This window comes from Periophthalmus magnuspinnatus, chromosome 22 (assembly GCF_009829125.3).
Source record: "Periophthalmus magnuspinnatus isolate fPerMag1 chromosome 22, fPerMag1.2.pri, whole genome shotgun sequence".
Classification (NCBI taxonomy): domain Eukaryota; kingdom Metazoa; phylum Chordata; class Actinopteri; order Gobiiformes; family Gobiidae; genus Periophthalmus; species Periophthalmus magnuspinnatus.
The window spans coordinates 17532281-17556285 of NC_047147.1; the positions used below are offsets into that span (position 1 = coordinate 17532281).

Genomic DNA, 24005 nt, shown 5'->3' on the forward strand with positions numbered 1-24005 from the left:
TTATCAAGCATCCCTTTTTTATTAACATCGCCTGTTACAAAAGAACAAAACTTCAGTGTTAATGAACTTAATATATCGCAAGTGTTGATTACAGATGATATGGGACGCTAGACAAGTTGCAACACTCACCACTGTTGATCTCATCCTTTCTGTCTTATAGGTCACATAATCGTTTATAGCTGGAGATACAATATAGACTTGTGTGCAATATGACCCTGTATCCCCAAATAGTGACCTTCCGATATGCTCCAATGTCCCTGCTCTCCACCCAGTATTGATCCAAGGTGTGCATAATGCTCTCAGTTCATCAGAATACCAGGATGTAGTTGTATAGACTCAAAAACAATGCCATGCCTCTGCAGCTTCTAGTTCATGTGTTAAAACATATTTAAGTTAACACTCAAGTCATGAAAACCAGTTTATTTCATCAATAGTCAAATATATAATTGCCCTTTGAGACAAAATAAAAAAAACTACTTTGATATTTAGTTAATTTAAAACAATGTGTGATCTAAACAGAGGAATGGTTGCCACAAGAAGAGTTGAAAAGGTTCTAATAAAATGATCAGGCTGCTGGAGAAGAGGAATGTGAAAGGAGTGGTGTAGTGCGTGTGATTTGGTTCAGTGTCTGGAGCCCTGGAATACATGTCTGTTCCCTGTGACCATACAGGCGATCCAGCCCGCGACATACATGAGGCCGTTCCAGAACAGCTGAGGTGACCAGAGAGTGAAAAAGTGGCTGGGTGGGTAAGACAGTTTGAAGTGAAGGTAGTAGTGATGAGACCCAAGTTCAAAGTCGATCTTTGAGGATCCCACTATACCTTGGGCAAATCTTTGTCTGCCTCCTGAAATAAAATAATGATCATGATTAACTTATGAACTATACCAAGGCAATACTGTCCAATAGTGAAGAAAAACATACTCCCTCTGGGCCTTTTGTGAGCTGCTGGCTTACAGCTTGTAGCAGAAGTTGCAGTTCACTTACAGTTTGGTTTAGTCCTGCGGTCATTTTTTCCTTTCTTTCAGTTTCCTCCTACAAAGGTCAACATAGAAGAATAATGATTGGATAAAAGAAATGTGTCATAGTAATGGCCCCAAGAGTGTACGTACATTCTGTGAAGAAAGAGTGCTGTTCTCTATCAGCTCATCTGCATTCTCTGACACTTTAGACAGCTCCCCCTGGATCAGATCCACAGACTGTTGAGCCTGGGACAGGAGAGAAGACAACAGTCAAACAAAAATACAGGATACTCAGGCCCTCAATTCAGACAGGCTGATAGCCTTTTTAGGACAAGGCCTATGGATTATTGATTGGTTGTCTGCATCTCATTTCCATTGTATTCTAAATGAGGGAAGTTGCTTCAACTAATGATTCCTAACTGAAATATAAATAACTTAAATAATTCAATATATTCAGTATAACTTCATAGTTTTATGAAGCTAAGGAGTTAGCCTGTGTTGGATAGAGGACTAGCCAGAAAGCATTACCTTGTACAGGTTAGCTGCCACCCTCTGCCGTTCAGTCTCCTCCGTCTCCAGTTTGGACAGTGTCTCTGTGAGCTGTGTTTTCAGCTGGTACCAAACACAAAAACATAATTTAGAAGAGAGCATGCCCAGATTACAATGAAGAAGGTCTGAAGTGCACCATAATCCAGTCCACATGTCATTAGCACTGTTAGACAGCTGGCAAATAAAGCATTCAGTGTGTAAAATACATATTGTAAACAAGGGGTTAGTTCTATTACTTGAAGTCATCATTCACAATCTTTGGTTGTAATGCAAATGGCATGTACACATTGTGTGTTTGGATAGTTAAGATGTTGATCATGAATGATGAGAATAGTGTTAGGAAAGAAGCCTGAGACCCAAGTTCAATGGCAGAACAGACCACCAACAGCACTGGGAGCGACAGGTTACAAAGGAGCTCTAGCTACAAGATGTCCTGTGCTTACCAAATTCAGCTCCTCATTCTGCCTGATGGCCTCTGTATATGAGCCATCTAGTCTGGTCTGCAATTCAGTCAACAGATCTTTGAGCTGAAATAAGTTTAAAATGGTGGGTTTATTGGAACTGTGGGTGGAGCCAGCTTCAGAAGGTGCTATGAAGCCAGTGTGTGTCTGGATAAGAAGTTAAAAGACTGTTTTCATGAAGAGCCAGGGCCTAGTGATGCTAATATTATAAGGAGGCCTGACAGTTGTTACTAAAATCAATTATCAAGTGGGTCCAGAAACTAGTGAACATAGTCAATGCTGGAGCAAACTGTAGAGAATACTCTTATGTTATCTGGATGAATTAACTCATTACCTTTACAAATCAACATGCACAACTTAAAACATTATAGACAGAGACAGGGGTGTGCAAGCATAAATAAAGGAAATGTACTGACCTCTCTAACTTCTGTCACATAAGTGGCACTCTCACGCTCTGCTCGCTCCAACTCCGATTCCAAGTGTTGCTTCTCCCGTCTCAGCTGCATAACACAAGTGCCATACAGACAACGGGTTATTATCCAACATCATAGCCACACATGTATTGAAAATTAGCAAACACGAGGACTGACATTTTCAAGGTCCCCTCCATCAGTTAGTCTTTCAATCTCCTGTTCCAGCTCTGTGGCTTTCTGGGTCATCTAAAGAGAAAAATAGACATTTCATGACAGGATGTAATTTTGACTGTTGGTTTGACTTTCAGACTGTGCAGGTCGATTCTATACCTCTTTCAGCTCTCCCTGTGACACTTCCAGCTTCTGCTTCCAGCGAGATTCCTCCTGCTCAACACTGCTCTGGAGGCGCTGCAGGATACCCTCCTGTGGATAAAAAGGGCATTACACATTATAGTATTTATATCACAGGGACTTAAAAGAATTATAGACCGAGTACATTTGGCGTATAATTCTAGTTTACTGTGCTTCAGGCTTATACGATAAAGAAAAAAAACATGCTGTAGTCCTAAACTTACCGTCTCTGCTAAAACCTTCTTGTAGGTCTCACAGTCTTTCTGTAGAATCTTTTGGCTTTCTTCGGCTTCTTTCAGTTTATCAGTCAGTTCCTATGAATACAGTTTAGCATGAGCTCACCATCTTAATAGTTATAGCTCATTTGTAGTGTCCATGTACCTCATAGTCCCCTGATACAGGGGTAGGCTGTGCAGCTGGGACTTCTGATACTGCCTTCTCAAACTTGCAAAGCCATTCCTGATGATTCTATAGAGAAACACAAATAGTAAGCAAAGTTAAAGACTTAAATAAGTGCATGAAGATGCTCGCCCAAATCCTACCTTCTCAGAAGGCAGAGGCACGTGGGGCAGGAGTCTGTGCAGAACATCTCGACACTCAGCCTGGGACAGGGCCAGGGCTTCCTCCTTCTCCTGCAGGAAAGGACATTTCAAACACACATCTCAACATTTCATGACTATCTTGATTGCAATTGCCAAAGGAAAATGTCCCTAACTGACTGCCTAGCATCTATGCCAGGCATTGTCACCAGAGAGCAGTGAATACATGACAGTATTCAACAGCTGCCAAATAAGTCTGTAGATCTAGTGACTGAAGATATACTGTACTAAGACTGATAGCAGAGGCAGCTGCTGCGCTGATGGCTCAGCATGTTCTCTACTCTGACACAGACTAAAATACATACACTTCAACTGTTAATAGAGTGGCCAGTTAGCACTGCATGTCTGCATGAGGGGTCCTTCTGCTACTTAAAGATATCAGAAGTCATTAGGCGTGGGCACAGAGCATTAAGAAACATATGCATCACAAGGCTGACAGCACAATACATGGGTGATTCATGAGTGCATTAGGAGGAGGGACAAATCAGTGATGTGACAAGCACAATGGAGCAAACATGCTGAAACATGCTGAACAACACAACATAAGACGATGTGACATGATTACCATGAATCTCAAACTAATGACACCCAGTGAAATCATCGCCACTGCACACTCATTTATATTTGCATAAACCTGATCAGGAAAATAAACTATTCAGATTTGTGGAAGCAGCCTTTTTCAATAGCTCAGCTCAGCACAAAGTGAAACCCTGAGGCTGCACTGAGTACACTGTAGATGAGGGCAAATGAGTATGCAGCGCTGAAACGGGTGATGTGGGCCATTCATGGAAAGCGTCCGATTGGAACTAGAGTGAAGCAGACTGAGGGGGGGTGGCCGACCTTGACACTCTTGCTGAGTTTCCCGTGAAGCATGGACTCGGTGGCTGACAGAGCTTCCATAGCACTCCAGTTTTTCTCCCGGAGCTCCTGTTTTGGTCAGTTTCAGAGAAACACTTTCAGATGAGGCTCGCTCCCTGAGGCTCAAATACACACGGGGATCATATACTTTTTACTGCTTTTCACTCATGTTCCAACCAACATGGCTGTGCTGTACTTGACTGTCACAAGGGTAAAGCTACATGCACTGAAGAAATAGACAGGAATGTCATACGTTGTGGGCAAAATATTATTGAAAAAGCATTACAGCATGTGTTCAGAGAAAGAGTACATGTGACCATGCTCTGCAAGAACAAATACTTCCTAATGCTCTGAATAACCCACAAGATCAAACAGTCTAAATCTAGAGTCAAGACCCCACTCCGAACATAAAACGTTTCAATCTGTCATCAGCGACACAACTATAGACTCAAGTAAAACGATGCAACCTAATCGAGCAAACTGGCAGTAGCTACAGGGGTATGAACGTGTAAAGCTCCCGGACATTTTGTGAGGACAAACAGGGAGACATAAGAGGTACAGTACAATTTTTGTCAATTATTGAGGCAAAAAAAAGGTCGTACATTGTTCTTCCTTCTGTGAAGCTCCACCAAGTCCCTCAGCTCAACCAGCTGTCCCTGCAGATCTGATATCTGCTGTTCCTTTACAGACAACCTGAAACAGAAAGTTTGGTTTGTTTTTTTTTCTCAATTTGGCTTGGAGCAGGGATCAGCAGCATTTATTTATTATTTATTTGATGTTATGTTATTTTCTGTTTAAATGTAAACATAAAAAGAACAACATCCAAGTGACTGGACACACCTCGGGCCAAGTTATTAATTAGTTTCATAGATTACTAGGGTATGAACAAGTTTTACCTGTTGCTTTTACATAAAGGAATTATATCTCCTCCCAGAATGCATTAGCTCATGTGGGTTGAGCACATGAGAAGGATCTCCAGTGATCTTTAGAGCCTGTCCCACAACTCACTGTTCAAATATGGTCTGTGCGGCAGTTAGTGTGCACACCCATGAACTTACCAGAATGTTTTACCAGTCTAAGGATCTATATTTTAGAGGGAGCATAATACCTTGGTTGACTCCAAACATTCTTATCCTCTAAGAAAGTACAAACACTAATGTATCTTTGCACATACACACTTACATGCTCATACCAGCTCATTTGCCTGTCCATTTGAACTCCTAGATATTTATATGGTCAACTTTCGGTCTTTGTTTCATATAATGAATACATACTGACTGTGTGCCAAAATATGGTACAAAAATACTTACTCCCCAAGAAGCTCTGTGCTCGGCTCTGCTGTGGTTGACTGCAACAAAAGTGTAATAAATACATGTCATTATATTGCTTCAATATAACACGATTACAGTATTTAGTGTAAAAATTATTTTGATTATGAGAAATGTTATCACTATAGATCTTATTTTGCATGGGGCACTGGGACAGAAGTACAGAAGCAGTGTCTCACTTGTTGCTGCTGCTCCAGCGTCTCACTCAGCTCTTTTGTCCTGGCCTCTAGCTCTGCTCCAAGTCTGTGAATCTCTTGGTCCTTTGCCAGCAGTCTGTCAGGCAAGTGCATTTGTCATTAGTGGGGTCACATCAGCTGAGTTTTCCAGTGGTGTGGATGTGACTTACTGCTGCTGGAAGTCTTGGATCTGGGCACTAGAATCGGTGGACTCCTCTGGTGATGGTGTCTGTCTTAGCTGCTCTAGCTCTGCCTGCACAGCTGCCAGAGTCTGCTCCAGAGACTGTCAAATAATAGAAAAAGCTTCAGTGTAACTCTGCTAAAAGGCCTTGTATGTTTGACCTAATTTTTCTGTATTATTGCATACCTCAGCTCTCTTTTCCAGAACTGAACTGTTGTCCTGTGCTGTCTGGAGAGCCTCCTGTAACGATTCTACCTTCTGATCCCTTTCCTGAATCCTAAAATATGAGGGATCATTAGGTATGATGATCAAACCAAATGACATGCAACTGACCTGGAATTGAACAAAACTTACTGGCTTTGATAATCTTGTTCTATGGATTCCGAAGATGCCTAAAATTATGGTTAAAATGATCAGACTAAAACAACTGAACATAGGAAAGGGCAGCAACTAAAATCTTCTGAGAATCTGACCTGTTCCAACTGCTTCTTCAGAGCATCTATCTCCTGCTTTAGTGCCTCAGCCTCTTCTCTTGAAGCCTGCGCAAAGAACATTAGATTGTGGAAATTGGGTCAAATGGAAATTAATAGGAAGAATCACAAAAATGCCTTTTTTGCTACAACCAATAACACCTCTTTCACAGAAGTCAAGTGGATCTGTCCTAGAGGTGAGCAATATTTTACACATCTTGAAAGAAAAATTCTGATTTTGACTTTTAGACTATATCAAGTATATTGTCAGTCTATGAAAGAAAAAATGTCCTACAAAAACATTTGAATTGGTAAATTTTGAATTAACCAATTATTATTGGGAAATCTAAAAAATGAAAATGGAAAAATAATAAAAATAATATTTTTTGAATATTTCTCTCCCCTAATCACTGTACACTGTTGTTCCAGCCACGTTGTAGTCAAATTTAAATTCTCTTCTATACTTTATGATTTTTTTGATTGTTGGAAGGTTTCTGACTCCTCTTTCCCATTAGTGTTCATTCAAACCTATACTAAAGGGACAACAACACTGTTCCTAATGTAAAGCTGCCACACTCTGACTCTTTCTAGAACACGTGTGTCAAACTCAAGGCCCACGGGCCAAATGTATCCCTCCACATCATTTTATGCGGACCTTGACAGGGTAAATTAAAAGGTGTGATGGTCTTAAAATGACATTTTATCAGGAGATACGCAGTTACACAGCCATATTTTTACATCTAGGCAAATCCATATACAATATTTGTAACTTAAGTAATACATGCAGAAACAGTTAATTAACAAGTTAAAAAAGTAGTTTGATTTATTTTACATTTGGCCCTTTGAGGGCAGCCATTTTGCTGATGTGGCCCTCGGTGAAAATGTGTTTGACACCCCTGCTCTAGAACATCAATAATCAAAGACCTTCAGTTCTTCTTCCTTGTTTGCCACTTCAATCAGTCCCTTCTCCAGTAAGCCCTCAACAGTTTTCATGCTCTCCTCCTTTTCCTGGACACTGTAGAAAGTATGAGTAAGGGTTAAAACAATTATCCAAATATGCAGCAGAACCCGATGTCATACTACAACCAGTTCCACACACCTCTTTTGGATCTGGTCCAAAGTCATCTGAGAGGCAGTCTTTGGTTCAAAAAGAATAGGTGTGTCACAACAGCACAGCTAGATGTGGACATTACTGGAATGACAATAAAAGCTGTGCGCTTACCTGCTCAGAAATCTGTGCCTGCAGATTCTGTAGCTGAGCCTTCAGTGTCATGTTCTCATTGTGCAAGGCCTATACAGGGAAATGTATACTTTAACACAGGGATCACAGTGGGAAATGGCAGTCTTGTGCAACTAAGTTCCAGAACTGGTCTTCACAATGTATATTATACTGCTGACTTAACTGGAGGGGAATTTTGTGTAATCTTTCTATTGGGAAGGTTTTGGTGCAGGTGCAAATATTGTGCCATTTCTGAAATGCGACTTTATAATTTACACTCATCTGTTAATAATTGGTTATGTTTGAGAGAATGCAGTTGCAGTTATACATAACATAAGATATTTGTGTTTTTGTGCTATATAGTAATAATCTGCGACTCTTATGGATCATTTTACATTTTTGATGCAATATTTATCCAAAACTATTTAAAAAGGTTGAAATATGTGGCGGTCATTTCCCCGTGGCACCTACCCCTTTACAGAATGTCACCATAAACGCCATCACAACAAGGTGCCACTTTGCAATACCAAAACAATTTCTTTTTAATAGAAAAAAAGACAAAAAAGAGCAGAGGGGAAAAGGGGATTTTTTTTGAAGCAATAGTATTTTGAGAATTAAAACAAACAAAAAATCACTCTAAATACAATTACCGGTGAGTAAATGAGAAGGGAAAACTATTACAACGTGGATAAACGCTCTTAAAAGTCAATCTTACATAATAGGTCCCTTTTAAACAGATGGAACCATTTTAATAAGCCTAATTGTAGTTCATACATGGGATTATTCGATGAAATATTTCAATATTTTTAGAGCTGCAGGCTAAAAGTAGAGGAGATGCATATTTCAAATTCCTGAAATTCCTCCAGTATAATGAACCAGTGTATTGTTTGTGTAAGTACCTGCATGTCTGTTTCTCTGCTGGCTCCACTGCTCCTCTCTGCATTGAGATTATCTTCCAGGCTCTTTCTTTGTAATTCTTTATCAGCCAGACTGGACACAAGGGGGGAAAAAAGCACATGAAAAACAACTCAAAACACACATACTTTAAATAATGAGAAGTCTTACAGCTTCTGCAGCTCCTCGATGTGGGAGACATGGTTGGCCTAAATGTAAAACAAATCTCATTAGCCTACATAGAGTACATTGACTTTGAGTTTTCAGTGAGATAAGTGTGACCCACTTACCTGTGAGGAGATCTGGGCTTGTAACATCTCATTTTGGACTTGTAGATTTTTGTTTTCATTCACAAGGTCCTGACAAAAAAATGAACATCTTGATTAAAGAGGGACATTACACTTCTATAGGGTATTCACTTCTAAAACATAACATATTTAGATCACGATGATAACTGAAACTTATTATACTTATTGGGGAATACAGCATTTTCAAAACAAGAAAAGTTATGTTTGAGTCCCCGATCTTTGCTCACTCCCCCTTCAAAGCGCCACTGCATTACAATTGGCATGCAATCCGCTAATGAAAGTACTGCACATCGCATCAGGTTTGTGAAGTTTTAGTATACAGTTTTGTATCAGGCTTTTGTATATTTATGGAGAATTGGCGTGTGGGAGCATGGGTGATGTAGGCCTGTAGCCTGAGCTTTGGACAGGATCATAGAGTTAACAGTAAAGAGGGTTTGAATAGGGCCCAGGGGAGACTGCTAACATACTCAAACATGCCCGGATGACATCTAAAACCTCTTCGGGTATGCTTTTGATGAACAACATTACAACGTGGTAGAAAACTCCAAAAACTTGATTTTGCACCCCCCTTTAGGGTTTTAAAGAATAAGGGAAGTTGAATAACTTAAAGACTTGTGGACTCACCTGGATGCGTGCCTGCATGGAGTCGTCTGCTGTGCTGTGCTGAGAGGCCTCCAACAGTCCCATGACTTTTTGTTCCAGCCCCTCCTTGGACACCATGGCCTCAGTCAGACTGCTGTGTAAGGTCTGGATCTCCTTGTTCTTGTTGTTCATCTCAGTTTCCACCGCAAGCAGCTGAGTGTGGAGGTCTACAGACACACATGCGTTACCACCATAACCACAGCTCTTGACAGTTTAAAAAAATAAGCTAAATAGGTTTTACCTTGGTTAGAGGCCTGCAGTTTTTCTCTGTCTGAGCTGACGCTGTGAAGGAAATTCTGCAACTCTTCCCATCGCCGTTTTGCATCTTGAAGTTGGGCCTAAATGAGACAAGACTTGAAATGACTGACGCCAAGCCACTCAAGCTAAATTCTTTAGAGCGAACAACATTAAAGTCTGCTTTTGGGGTACTTAATTTTAAACTCTAACATGACATAGCTAGACATAATTTTGTTCATAGTAAATTGTAACATTGACCTAAAACAGGTCCTTTGGCCGTTATCAAGACTGCAGGACAAGAAAAGTAGTAGTAATAGTAGTAGTTGCATTTTATCATAGCAGGAAGCAAAGTTTCACTTGTGAGTCATTGTTGAAAAGAGGTTATGTGACATTTTTGTACAGAGCAGTGGGTGGAGATAGGGGGCAGGGGAAAACGAGACAACTTGCAGCTCAAATGCTGGATTACTCAAAACCAGAATGAATCAAAGTACAACTTTGAGTATGAAAATGATGAGGAAACATTCTCATAATATGTTTAAAGCAAATAAAAGTAAATTTTACATAATCAGTCCCCATTAAGTTAAATAAAAATACATAGGAGCAAGTGTGTGTGTCCAGCTAGAAGGAAAGTGCTGTTTGCAACCAATGAAGCTTCAAACAAGGCTGCTTCCACAGACAAATACCATCCTCCCCGTGTGGATTTGATTTCCCACACCCCTCCTCTGTACTCTCACTCCTCCCATTTCCCTGCTAATGCTAACAAACATGCACAACCGATCCGGAGCGGCCATGCATGACTGGCTTGTTCACTTTTCAGGCATCTGGGAGAAATAGAGTCGAGGCTAAAACAACAGCACGTGCATCTGGATGAATGTACCTCCAGCTGGGACACGTTCTGTTTGTAGCTGACCTCCAGTGACACCCTCTGGTGCTCCTCCTGCTGGAGCTTGCTCTTATTTTCTGCCAACTCATTCCTCATGCTAGCATATTCAGAGCGCAACTTGTTTAGCTCTGCAGAATTCCTGAAACCAAGACACATGAATGAGATGTCAATTTGGATGGAGATGCAGATACAAATTAAACTCTAAAAGTGTTGCATGCTATACTGACTTGCTTTCCATTTGATTGGTGGCAGAGCTGACAGCGTCTCTAAGGATACCATTCTCTTGTTGCAGTCTACTGATCTGGCTCTCCAGCTGCTCACGCACCTGTTGAAACTAAACATTTAAATGTATTATTCAAGCCCACAGAGAAAATCGAACATTTCCAAACCTCAGCAGGTCCTGAGGCATTACCTTTATCTGCATAGTCTGGAGCTCCTGGTAGCTGCCCTGCGCTTTGGCCTGCATACCCCCCAGCTCCTTCTCCATGGCTGCACGCTGTTCTCTCATCATCGCTTCCACACGGCCGGTTTTCTGCTTCTCTACCTGGAGCTCCTATGCCACAGAGGGACATGTGTGAGCACAGATTTATTCTGTGATAGAAGTGGAAATCTAATTAAAAAAAAACAACAACAAGACCTGGCTAAGCTGTTTGACTTTGTCCTTTGCAATAGATGCTTCTTCTTGGAGTGTGTTAAAAAGCCTTTCCCGCTCCTGTTCGGCCGGGTCGGGCCTGGCGGCAGTCTGTAAAATGAGAAAGCATTTATTTTACCTTACTTAGAATAAAAACAGTAACACATCTACTGAAGGTTAATTTCTTACCTTGTGCCAAGCATTCAAAGCATTAGGGCTCTTTTCTCCCAAAAGGGACAGCACACTGACAACCTCAGCATCAGATAGAGCCAGACCGGACAGGCCAGACAGCAGCTCCTTCAGCTTCACCCCCGTGTTCTCTATATAATTATACAATATAAATACTATGTGTACTTTTATATGAGACAAAGACACATTAGTATGAACTCCTCCACACCTTTGTCAGTCTCATTCTTTGGTTTCTTGCCACTGCTCTTGGGTGGTGGAACATTGTCATTATTGGTTGCCTGGTGGTTGGTAGGTACGGGTGAATCAGCAAGAGGTTCCTCCACTAGACAACAGAAATTAAATAGCTCTCACTCTATGATGTAATTATTAGAACATGTATTTTCTCATGTATCAATACCTGGCTCAGTCTTCTGCTTCTTTGCATTCTTTTTCTTTCCACCGGTGGAGGGTGGGGGAGCACCATCGACTGCTTTGGTTTCAGCCACAATGGGAGCTTCCTTTTTAGCTGAAACTGGGGCCTGCTCTGGTTTAGCTTCTTGCAGCTGGTCATCTACTGGCACTGGATAGAAGAAAATGTGTGCAGTGACTTGTAGATTTTTCCTCCTCTTGCTAATGTATTTACCAAAGCCACTTTGTTCTTCATTGATTGATATAATAGATTTTTGATAAGGTAGAAAATTCATTCAGACAGCTTGCCAATGAGGCCACATGAGGAAAACGTGTGCATTAACGGCCATTACCCACACATTGTGGTTGACAAAAGATGACTTGGGAGTAGGGCTGGGCAATCGAGTAATATTTTAATCCAGATTGAGATTAAGTCAAGTCTAATACTCAATGATCATTTTGGGTGTTTTTAAAGGAACCAATATTACACCATCTTCTGATCTATGTTATAAATGTTTCCTCATCAAAAATGTACCCAAAGTTATAGCAAAAGATTAAGTTTAAATCTGTCAACTGGACAAATCGTTGTAGGACTGAAGAAGCGAACCGTCTTCACTCCTACAATGATTTGTCCAGTTGACAGATTTAAACTTACTCTTTTGCTATGGATCAGACCTGGACGACTGAGGGATTACACAGATACTTGGAGTTATGTTGTTTAACACAGAAATCCTTCATATTTAGGGTGCGCTCTTCTCTCAAACAGAAAACCCTCTGTTCTACTTTGTGATGTCATGGGGTAAAACAAAACACAACTCCAGATAGAATGTTGTTACCTCCTCAAAAGCCTAACATGGCAAGAGTCAATTTTGTGTAATATAGGACCTTTAACCATGAGGTCCTCAGCCCATCGTCTACCAGCAAAATCATGTGGTTTGGATTTTGGAGAAATAAATTTGCCCATTTTTATTTTGTTTTTGAAAAGGAAAATCAATATCAAGATGAGGAAAAAAACAAACTTTTTTGTTGGCCAAATCGCCCAGCCCTACTTGCATCACAAAAAGTAGAATAGACAGGCACACTGTTTGTTTGTCACTCACCAGGTTCAGCTTTCTGTTTCTTCTTCTTCTTCCCAGAGCTCGGAGGAGGAGTTTGCTGAGCCTGGACTGGAGATGCGGACTGGACTAGCACCTGCACCTCAGCCTGGATGTGGGGAGAGGGCGGGGTGGGCTGCTTGCTCTCACTCACCGGTGCTTCGGCTTTGATGCTCACCTGTTTAGTACCATTCACCTCTGGCTCCTCTATGATGGCAGGAGTCATGGTGGTAGCAGCAGCGTTCTTGTTCTTCTTGTTCTTCTTCCTCTCCCTCAGACCGGCTGGAGGCTCAGCTGACACAGGGGGAGCATAGGCAGCAGGTACGGGTGATGGTGTGGGCTGAATTATTGGTTCTTCCTCCATTTCCAGAGGGGAGCTATTGGAGACATCCGCTACTTCGAAATCCCTCACGTCCTCCTCCGATTCGCCTCCTCCACCTCCTCCCCCTCCTCCCACGGTGGCGCTCTCCTTCTTCTTGCTCTTCTTCTTGTCGGTCTTCTTCCGAGTGTCTGGTTTGGCCGCTGGGAGTTTGAGGTCTCGTTTCTGCTTGGCCAGGACTTCATCATAGGAGGTCTCTTTCATGAAGAGCCAGAAGAAGAGGAACATGAGGGCGATGACCAAGGAAGGGGCCAGGATGAGCAGGTACTGGGAGTCATAGATATCCACCGCCATTCTGACAAGAGGAAATTGAGTTATTACAGTGGTTGCATTTGGGAGGAGCATTCTTTAAAGCAGCACTGTCACTTTTCTGGCTGCTTGTTTCGAGAAGATGTTATTGCTTTGCATGGAATGTACCCTAGCATTAAATTTGTCTGTCTCCATAGAGACAAGCATGCCGCCAGGCTAAGCATCAGGTCAGATCTGTGGAGAGGGGGCCCTGCTTAACGTAAGAATGAATGTTTATCAAAGAAATAAAAATATCTGTAATAAATGTAAGATATACAAGTTTTTATACAGGTTTTATGCCACATTGTGGAACATTCCCATGGACACAAATAAGTGGCAGACACACCACCTGAAAAGTTACATAGTGCACCTTTAAATGAAAGAAATACGAGATTGATGATACAGTAGTTTCAGCAACAAAGACTCACTTGTACACAGTGTACAATGCCAACAGCAGACCCGAGGAAGCCACATAATGAGGAGTCAGTGTTGCAGTCTGGGCCCTTTCAGTAATTTGGATTAAGAAGAAGATTACCCTTGATAATGCATTAACCTTCCCAGTGACACTTCCTGTGAACCACATGTGTGTAATGCCTTCAGTGGGTTACTGCTGCTGCTGCTGATACATTTCACTTTCTTCTAAAGTATCCAATTCACAACACAGACCAATATAAAAGGCTTATTGCATAACATTTCCAAACTCTGTTATTACATAACTCCCTCACACTCAAATAAAACTTATTATTGGGGCTCAGGGGGAAATACTAGTTTTCAATCCATACTTTTGGCTTTTTACCTTTTGGAAACAAAATTATTAAGTTATGCTAGTTTAAGCTTTTAAATAGCATGTTTAACCCCGGGTCACTGTTTTATGAAAAATGTTTTCAAAATGGATTTTAGGCACGCTTATAATAGACTAAAAACAATTGTTGGGTATACCTACACACTGACTACACAAACAAACCTGAAATGATGACGAAAAAAGTACTGACAAGTGTGCCACTACTCCACATTAGACATGGTTCATTTTTTTCTTTATTTTGGGGCAATAGTGGGATGGTAGTAGTAATAACAAATAGATAGCAGTTAGTCTTATGTGTATTTCTACTTTACCTTGAAACTTTAACACTGTGTTCTACTTGATCCTGAATACATTGAACTATGGAGTAGGATTGGAATACCTTTTTCACTGCTCTAAAGCCCATGTAAACCATGCAACAAGACTGCTAAAGCTATTTTCAGTTTTGTGTTATAGGAAACTGCGGGGCTGGACATTTAAAACTATGACATAACTCCAAAATGTAGACCTGCTTATTGGCTGATAGAGTATGGGTGGAACATGCACTCTGAAGACTTACTCCATTGTTATTTCCCTTCATTTTAGTAGGTGTGTGAATTTCCCTGTAGAAATAGTGAGCCCTGTCCTAGCATCAGAATGAGCCTGCAGAACAATGGCCTAGCACGCTGTTGGCTGCCCAGAATCCAACCTACTTGGCCCCAGCAGAGCCTGACTTCTTAAGCAAATTCTAACTATTGCGTCTTAAGCAGAAGAGTTTCAAACCAGTCCAGACAAATGTGCTATGCTGCTAAAGAATTCATGGATAATGATAACAGAGTGCAAAAGTCACAGATAGAACTTATTTCCTTTTACGCCCTCCAGGACTATATCTGATAACTATCAACTATCAGTATTCGGGCAGGTAAGGAAACAAAGTGCATAGTAAAGTGCCAGAACAGAGGAAACATTAACTACTTGATATGAGTCATTTACTTTCAAGATAGAACAATGCTAAACATAAAACACTAAGTTAATATAATTCAAAATAAAAGTTTCATAAAACTTACAGATTACCCAGAAAAACAATGAAGGAAAGACAATTTGACCTGGCACACAATAGAGAAAGGGTGATGTTCTCTACAAATATCTAACTAATAGAACAGTATTAAAACAATCCCAAACCGATATTCAAGCAAGACTGCACACAAACTTGATGGTCCATTTAAAGGGGCACCTCTCTGGGGTAGAGAGTACTGAATGTCCCAGCAGCACTACTTGGACACGTCAATTCAAATCACTGCCTGGTTCAGAGCGATACAATCACAAAAACAAAGTGAATATCCCATCTTGGTATAACCAACTAAGAGAATTGGAAGTCATTTTAGCTAGTTTAGCTAAATCACTACAAAGTCTCGCACTTAGACGTATTCAAGCAAAAAGCGAAAAAGAGGAACATATGACGACGGCGTGGGCTGGGTTAAGTGTTGAAATACATTTTATTTATGGACAATGAATCAATCTATAAAAGGAGAATACACGTTATTGCAGAACTGAATGAAACGTGTAATATGAATGAGCTAACTTAGCTAACAGCCAAAGCGTGAGGGCGACAGTAATGTTAGCCTGTGCGTGCATTAGTGCACAAGAGTACTTTGTGGAGAAATTAGCTCAAATATTGAAAGTCTGTTCCTCTGTAACATTGAGTCGTTGGATGTGGAGGCGTGGGTCGGGCCTTCCTACATGGTGACCCAGCCTCCCTGCCTCGTAAAGCCCTGAGCCGGCTGCTACCTCTCCTCTCGCGGTCAACTCTTATGGAAGGGCCGATCCCAGGCCCGTCAAAGGAGCTTAGCCGGTCTGGCGTAGAGCGGATGCTTATGTGGTAATAAACCAATAAATCTCGCTAAAAGGGCTAAAACTAGCGGCATACCTGTGGCTTGAGTTGGCTGGTCCCTATAGCGGGGAAATGGCGTTACTCCGCGTTGACTCTAGCACACTCCTGACTTCCCAGGGCAGCTCCAGCCTGGCTTTCTTCGGCACTATCCGTCACACTATCTGCTGCTGCTGGTTCGCGGGGGCGGGTCATAGGCTTGCTTCAGATGTGCGTTAGTTTTGTACCTCAGAGTATGCCGACTTTACCGACATACAGAGTTTGTTAGGGCTAAAGTGTAGACTCCACCCTTCTCAACCGAGGTATTCTTCTGATTCAACACACTTAAATGATGAGAACAGTGCTTACACTGAAACACTTCCAAAAGGGTATATATTAGTCATTTAATGAATATTTGGAATATATTAAGAACATACAAAATATGAAGAACGTTGTAAAAAGCTTTTGGTTTTGAAGTAAAGAAGTCCAGAACAACACAGCAGGCTAATAATTATTGAATTCCCAGCTCTCATTTCTACATACTTGAGGGCCCCTCCCAATACTAAGGCTGACTCAGTCATTCCTCTTCAGTCTCCACAGATGCAGCTAGCTGTTCTGCAGCCTGTAAGCCTGCTTCATACTGCTTCTTCAGGCCTTTCAGGTACATGCGCAGACTTTCAGAGTCCAGTCTGGAGTTCCTTGCAGTCTGTAGGAGGCGTGTGGCCAAGTGGTACACTGCCCTTTGGATCTGTGTCTCAGGATCACTTTGTTGCTTGGCCTGTACCAAATACACAACATACTTGACGTGACTTCTCATCTCACCACTTACATACTCTCTGGTGTGCATGAACTATACCATGAGCTGCTGACTGACATTAGAGGCAATTGTCTTGGCCTCATGGACAATAGCTGGAGGAAGTGCAGTCATTTCTGCTGCTTTGAGGCCTACAAAAGCCAAACAAACAGTTGTTTGAAGACAGAAAATGTGGTTTGAGGATGTTGAACAGTAGTGTACCATAATGCCTTTCTTCAGAACATCCTCTGTTAATCAAGTATGCATAGACCACATTCTCCACCCCAGTTTCAACATTGCGTGTGTGTTGGACTTCCATGTGTTGGTTCTCCACATTTGGATACAGGGACTCCAGCTGGCAAAGCTCCAGAAAATGGGTGGCAAACAGAGTGAAAGCCTAGGGAAATGTAGGTGTGTGTACTGTATATATATACATATAGATCAGGCATATACATTATGAACCGCAGACAAGTAACTTGTGTGGTTTTCATATGCTGTGTGAACACTCTACCTTCAGGCTAAGCAGGAACTCACAAACAGAGTGACAGATGCCAATACCTTCCTCTGCACTTGTACCTCGCCCCAATTCATCGATAATGATCAGTGACTTGTCGCTGGCGTTATGTATTATGTAGGAAACCTACAGGCATAACATTAAATGTTAGTACATTCTGTTTATTCGATATAAGAATCATCAGTTTAAATAAGCCATACCTCTTTCATTTCCAACATGAATGTGGAAGAACTAGTCTCGAAATCATCATCCACACCTATTCTAGTGAATATCTGATCAGCCACTCGAAACGATGCATAGTCAGCAGGCACAAAAGACCCTACAACATCATAAAGTATTCATATTCTCTTATTGAAACAATCACTTTACTATAAATTAGTTACCTATCTGTGCCATAATCTGACACAGAGCCACCTGCTTGAGATAAGTGGATTTGCCACTCATATTGGGTCCAGTTATAATGACAAAGTTGCTGCTCTCTGAGATATAGGTATTATTTGACACGGGCTGCTGTCCAGCAATCCACTTCAGAATAGGGTGACGGCCCTGTTTGATGGCCAGTGTGTCTGTGAACTCTGGACGCACTGTCAAATACATGAAAATATTCACTATGAATGTAATTTTATCAATAAGTATTTCCATAAAATATGTGTTATAGTTTGTTCTAGGCGTGACTAAGCACGTAGTTGTATCAAACACAGTAATGTTAATAAAGGTGTGCCATTTATAACACAGAGAGAGCAGTTGTTCTAGTCCGCACTCCTGATGGGGAAAGCCACACATTAAATACAGTGTGTGCCAGTGCACACTTATGTAACAGGGGTGAGTGAAAGCTGGTTGGGAAAGAGGGGGGCAGGCAGTCAGCACGTGTCTATGTACAGACACTTAGAGACAGCTGAGGGCCAGTGCCACTACCCACACGGCTGAATGACTTAGTGCTGCTCACAACCCACACAAAGAAGTAAGGCAAGTGGAGCTGCCAAGTCTGTGAAGTGGATTCTGCCTGTCAGGAGTGAATTTGTCTGCATCATGTGCTTACACAAATCCTTCCCAGAACAATTCACTTTTCCTTAAGGTCAATATACGACTGTGGAGAGTGGCTTAAGTAAAGAACACTCACCATAGTCAGAGATGGTGCATGCATTTGCCAGTGACAACAACATGTCAAGCATTGACACGGCATCAGATAACTTGTACAAGCAGTGGATGTGCTCATGGACAGTGCTCAGTAACTGGCATATCACTCTGTGAAGGGACAAGATAGAAGATGTAGAGGAGAAAAATAAATTTTAATGGCTATAGTCTACCCTCTTGTGGCCATAATGCAAACTGAAACATGCACAGTATGTACATATTTCACATACTGTACGTAGCTTTGAAATCGAGTCAGTCAATGACTTATGGTACTTTAACTGGTCATTTTGATAACATTTGAGAAGTAGTAATAGTATAGTAATCTTTGTGCTCACACATAAGACATATGAAAGATCTCCCTCAGGGCCTCGTCACAGCGGTCATTCATCTTCATCAGATCCACAGTGGTGAAGCTGTAGTTGTTCTTTTGCTTGGTTACCTGAGGGAGCAAACATGTAAAATAGCTTTAATATTTCAATATTTTTAGAGAAAAACCTGTACCTTTATGAACTCTGAAGGAAGTTTGCCATTTTGGAAGACCATTCCATCTAGCTTCATTTGGATAAAAAACCCACGGGCTGTGCTGAAACTTGTTCTCATCGGCAAGCCATATTTCTCTGCCATTTGGTTCACTAGTGCTACAAGGGGCAATCAACATCACAATCAACAATCAGACTGGATCAGTTTGAAAAGCAATGTTTAAAATTCTAACATATGCATACAATATATAAGATATAATGTGTACAAAAACACAGATAAACACCTGCAATGTCATCCACTATTTCAGTGTAGGCTCTGCGGGCAATGTCCAGGAACTCACTGATGTTTGGCCTCACTGCGTAGCATTTCTGGGTGCGCATGTTCAGACTCCCCTTCAGATACGTTGTATCATCATTGATCACAGTCTTGATCTGTTCTAGGATCATATCAAATCTACAGGAACAGTAAACGCTCATAAATGATGCTACAAACAATACATGCAAGTTAATTATTATAGTTATGATTTAATCTAAACCTGTTGTCTTCCAGGGAGGTGCTGTATGCCTTTAGCAGAGCAGTGTTGCACTCTTTCAGAACTGTCTAATTGTCAAACCAATATATCACCAGATACCAAATCTCTCTTAAATAATAATAATAAAATGCATGATGTCCTACTCGCAAACATGGCACCAGATCCAGTGTATGCTTAAGTTGAATAACATGTGTTATCTTTGCTTCAGCAACTTGAACCTAAACACATACATAACAATTCTGTTAAGAGAATTAAATGGCCAGTAAAATGTAATAGTAACAATATGTTGTTGTTTTTTTTAAGTACTGCACTTAAAAATAGTGTACTTACAGTTTCCTGTTTGGGGATTTGAACAAGAACAGAAAGCAACTGGTCAGTGTCAAGGAAATGACCTATTGCTGTGAGATGCATATGAGAACAATTCAGAACTGTGATCAGTACATCAAGTATTAATGTTATGCTTTTACTCAGACCATTCTTTAATCCAAAGAAGAGTTCTTCTTTTTGCAACATTTCTTGTATGCTGTCCAAGCGAATATTTATAGTGTCAACATCAACTAAAGGTTCCAGAATATTGGACCGTAGCCTTCTAGCTCCACCAGATGTTCGTGTGTGGTTAAGAACTCCAAATAAAGTATGTTCACTCCTATGGAAACATAAAGTATAAGATGTATGCATTTTATTTCTCAATACGATGTGTCCTGTTACCTATGGTCTCGGTTATTGACAACTAACTCTAAATTGGTGGCAGATGCTGAGTCGATCATTGCAGTCTGTTCACTCCCCTTAAAACTGACTTTGAGGGACTTTGGGGCGTACACAGAATTCTGAATGAACTCCAAGTACTTGAGCAGAGCAGCAGCTGCAGCCAGACAGTAGTACCTGACACACATCAAGGCAGAGGGACTAGCTAGTTTACTATTGTCAGATTGTGATAAATGGGCTTCATTTCTGTGTGGCGGCATACTTAGATTGTACTTCCATCAGGACAGTGCTGTATTCTGGAGCACACAGTTGTTGAATATACTCCAAACCTTTTCGCTCATTAAAATATTTCCTTTGAATAGCAGTAAAAGCCACTCCCTAACATGAGAACAAAGTGTTTAAAGGTGCACTTTATAAATTTATGTTGGAGAGTATACTACCAGCTTGTCCCCTTTAAAATGTTACTGGTAATGGGTCAAGCTGATAGTCTGATCTGTTGAGAGGCAGCCTAATAATAATAATAATAATAGTAATATTATTATAATAATAATAGTAATTTTCAGATTATTACCGAAAAATTCTCGGTAATCAGACTGAAAAGCTTTGTCCCTTTTCCCTTTTCACTGGCTGTGTCTGGCATCAGTATCTCAAGGGGCACAAGAATATGGATCTTGGTTATAACCTTTGAACAAAAAGTATACAACTTGTAAAGTTTCGGGTGACAGGTATGCAGACTATTCAAAATGGCTTACCTTGGAGTACGTACTCGTGTCTGCAAACTGAGATAAAATTAGCTCTGGACATTTTAGGTTGAGACTTGCCATGCCGATTTCCCCTCTAGCCAGCCCCCGCCCCTCAACCACAGACACAATTACAGATGCTCCAGTTGTTGATGTTGCAGAGGAACAACTTGTTGCTGCAAAAAATAGAAAAAAAGAGATCAGCTTAGGTCTTTTTAATTGAGAGGTCAACCACCAATTTTAGTTCAGACGTTTGAGAAAAAAATAACAATTTTTTGTGTAAAATTGTACTGATTAAAAGGAAATTATTATTGAAAGGTATTTAATTTGCAAAAAAAAAAACAAATATATATCTATAATCAAATAAAAATTGTGATAAAAATATGAAGATATGAAGAAGTTGTCATATTGCCTAGCCCTACTGGATTGACTACTAACAGTACCAGTATGGTCAGTCAGTGGTGTTCTGGCAGCATGCGCAAATCTGGGGGTCCTCAGTCTTGGAGTACTCCCACGACTATGAGTGGAGGTGCTGTCTGAGGTGAGTAGAGGTGGATTTGCAACACGTGACCTAAGGCTCTGGAGATGACCTGGGACAAGACAATAAGCACTATTAGATCATTAAAACAATAAAAATACATCAAATAAGATCATCTTTTCACCTGCTGTGGGCATTCTTGGACATGAAGAGCCATGACTGGAGCTGGTACTGGCATCATCTACACTCATGCGGGAGGAATTTGAAGAAACTGAAGGTGGACCATAAGATGTTGTAGTATCAGCAAAACTAGTCCCCACGCATTCTGGAGTATCACCACCAGGCGTCACCTCGTCTGTGCTGCTGTGAAACATCTTTACTAATGTGTTACTTGATTTACTTTACTTTACCCTATCTTACGTGTAAGGCATGGCATGTTAACAAATGACCCCCTTAGCTTTGTCCTGTTGCTAAAGAGGAGCGCGGGAGACAGTTTAGGGCGCGAATCTGACATATACCGGTAAGTTTATTATTATTTTAGTTTTTAGACGCCTGTTTTAAAAAAATAATTATTATAAAATAAAAAGGTATTTATAAAAAAGAAAACTATTTTACGTATTACATAAGTTATTAGTAAATAAATACATGTTTTGGAGCTTTATTTTTAGCCAACCGGAAATGGCTTTTTGTTTCCGGTTGTGATTATCATGGCGGAACATGAGAGTCAGAAGAATTATTTTATCAGAAAACTTGAAAAAAATGATGGTTCTTGTTTGAAACTCAATCAGTGCTATATGGGAGATGTCGGCTGTGTTGTTTGGGATGCAGCGATCGCGCTAGCAAAGTATTTAGAGACAAAGAAGTTTATTGATTCATCCAAAGAAATGAATGCATGGGCTGGAAAGAGGGTCGTTGAGTTAGGAGCTGGCACAGGAGCTGTTGGGCTGATGGCTGCTTCACTGGGGTAAGGTGGAAATATTTGACCCCTTTTATTTGTAAATGCCTTTACACTCCATGCTGTTCATGTTGTATAGATTGTATGATAAAAGTTTGGTGCTTTTGTCCAGGGCTCATGTTTTTGTGACAGATTTGGAAGACCTGGAGACCCTATTAAATTTAAACATTCAAGAAAATCTGGATCTGGTTAACAAGGGCTCCATAACTGCAAAGGTACTTAAATGGTCTGTGAACAATTACTTCTTTAGGCATTATTTTAGCAGATGGAAGATGATTTCACTTGAATGTTCATAATTGCATTTTTGTTACATCTAATTGCAGGGGTGAAGATGTATCTGATTTCTTGCCTCATCCACATTATATCCTTATGGCAGATTGTATCTATTATGAACAGGTAGTTTCTAAATAAATATACCTGGTTTGGCTTATACTTGTCAGTGCAGGGGCTTGTATGTATATCATGCTATGCACAAAATCACATCAACATATGATTTAATGCAATCTGCGTCCCTTGCAGTCTGTTGTTCCTTTGGTGGAGACACTGAAGCTGCTCGCTGGTCCAGAAACCTGCATTATTTGTTGTTATGAACAACGAACAGAAGGCATAAACCCCCAAATAGAGAAAAGATATTTTGAGGTAAGAGTGGCTGACATCTAAAAATGCTTTAGGTTGTTTTTGTGACCACAGTATTGTCAATATTTTTGTATTTCAGTTGCTGAAACAAAGCTTTTCCACTGAGGAAATACCTTTAGACCAACAAGACCCAGATTTTAGCTGTCCAGAAATCCACATATTACATGTCAGAAAAAAGCTTGAATGATTTTGTACTCTGTTTTTATTGTAGTTTATTATGTTTGTGTGACAAAGAAAATATAGTAAACCTTTTTGACAGTGATCTTTAATGTATTATTCATTTTCAATTAAAATTAGAATACAATTACATGTGGCCAAACAAAAAGAATTGTGAGACATAAATGTCATTATCATCGATCAATTAAAGACTAATTAGGTCAGGGGTGTCCAAACTTTGGCCCGGGGGCCAAATGCAGTCATCATACCAGTTTTTATCGGCCCTCAGTCCTCCTGCTGAACTGGCCCAGTTGATCATAAGCAGTACTTTTAACAGCAAATTAAACTATTTCTACAACTATATCCTCAAACATCACATTGCATTGTGATACAGACCTAAAATGAATGTGTTTCAAGCCTTATTAATATACAGCAGTACTGTCAAAGCTGTGTATAAAGCACCACACTGCATTGATCACCGGTCTGTGGCCCTCCGCTTCGAATATGATTTGAGATGTTGCCCTTGATTAAAAAAAAAAAAGTTTGGGCACCTCTGAATTAGGTATTATAAATATATTATATTTATAATAATTAATTTGTCTTATTTAGTATTTTTCCAGACTGAAAGTAGTTGTACATTTGTGTGCATTATTCATTTATTAATTTGCAGCCACGAGCCACAGCTGATCTGAGGTTGACTGACAGAAGCGAGGCCACCAATGCTATCGATCCTTTTTAGC

At 40.6% G+C, this 24005-nt stretch overlaps 3 protein-coding genes across 6 annotated transcripts; 1 reads left to right on the forward strand and 2 right to left on the reverse strand.

The window, feature by feature from the left end:
* ktn1 (kinectin 1) lies at positions 1-16386 on the reverse strand. Of its 4 annotated transcripts, XM_033987696.2 has the most exons (36): positions 16203-16358; positions 12837-13504; positions 11747-11908; positions 11558-11671; positions 11350-11480; positions 11167-11271; positions 10942-11082; positions 10757-10863; positions 10524-10668; positions 9651-9747; positions 9392-9576; positions 8750-8818; positions 8631-8668; positions 8465-8555; positions 7569-7637; positions 7446-7483; positions 7271-7361; positions 6350-6415; positions 6231-6268; positions 6063-6153; positions 5866-5978; positions 5699-5792; positions 5502-5539; positions 4794-4884; positions 4174-4260; positions 3277-3366; positions 3116-3202; positions 2959-3048; positions 2714-2806; positions 2561-2629; positions 2387-2470; positions 1953-2036; positions 1489-1572; positions 1111-1206; positions 923-1033; positions 1-845 (listed from the first exon to the last, which is right to left on the reverse strand). In XM_033987696.2, exons 2-36 carry the CDS (start codon positions 13501-13503, stop codon positions 816-818), a joined length of 3786 nt encoding a protein of 1261 aa, XP_033843587.1. In that variant the 5' UTR covers position 13504; positions 16203-16358; the 3' UTR covers positions 1-815. The 4 variants fall into 4 exon arrangements, with proteins under 4 accessions (XP_033843587.1, XP_055087111.1, XP_055087110.1 ...); XM_055231136.1 differs by lacking the exon at positions 4174-4260; XM_055231135.1 differs by lacking the exon at positions 1953-2036.
* A 266-nt stretch (positions 16387-16652) lies between these two features.
* On the reverse strand, positions 16653-21892 carry msh4 (mutS homolog 4). Its single transcript, XM_055231296.1, has 19 exons — positions 21703-21892; positions 21484-21630; positions 21053-21216; positions 20872-20982; positions 20563-20678; positions 20304-20477; positions 20069-20241; positions 19926-19993; positions 19739-19813; positions 19599-19663; positions 19347-19516; positions 19085-19221; positions 18919-19022; positions 18570-18694; positions 17833-18033; positions 17650-17768; positions 17158-17332; positions 16999-17087; positions 16653-16920 (listed from the first exon to the last, which is right to left on the reverse strand). The coding sequence occupies exons 1-19, from the start codon at positions 21890-21892 to the stop codon at positions 16720-16722; spliced, it is 2604 nt and encodes an 867-aa protein (XP_055087271.1). The 3' UTR covers positions 16653-16719.
* Positions 21893-22207: 315 nt separating this feature from the next.
* On the forward strand, positions 22208-23338 carry vcpkmt (valosin containing protein lysine (K) methyltransferase). Its single transcript, XM_033988412.2, has 5 exons — positions 22208-22482; positions 22586-22699; positions 22797-22869; positions 22993-23112; positions 23189-23338. Exons 1-5 carry the CDS (start codon positions 22226-22228, stop codon positions 23294-23296), a joined length of 672 nt encoding a protein of 223 aa, XP_033844303.1. The 5' UTR covers positions 22208-22225; the 3' UTR covers positions 23297-23338.
* The last annotated feature ends 667 nt before the right edge of the window (positions 23339-24005 follow it).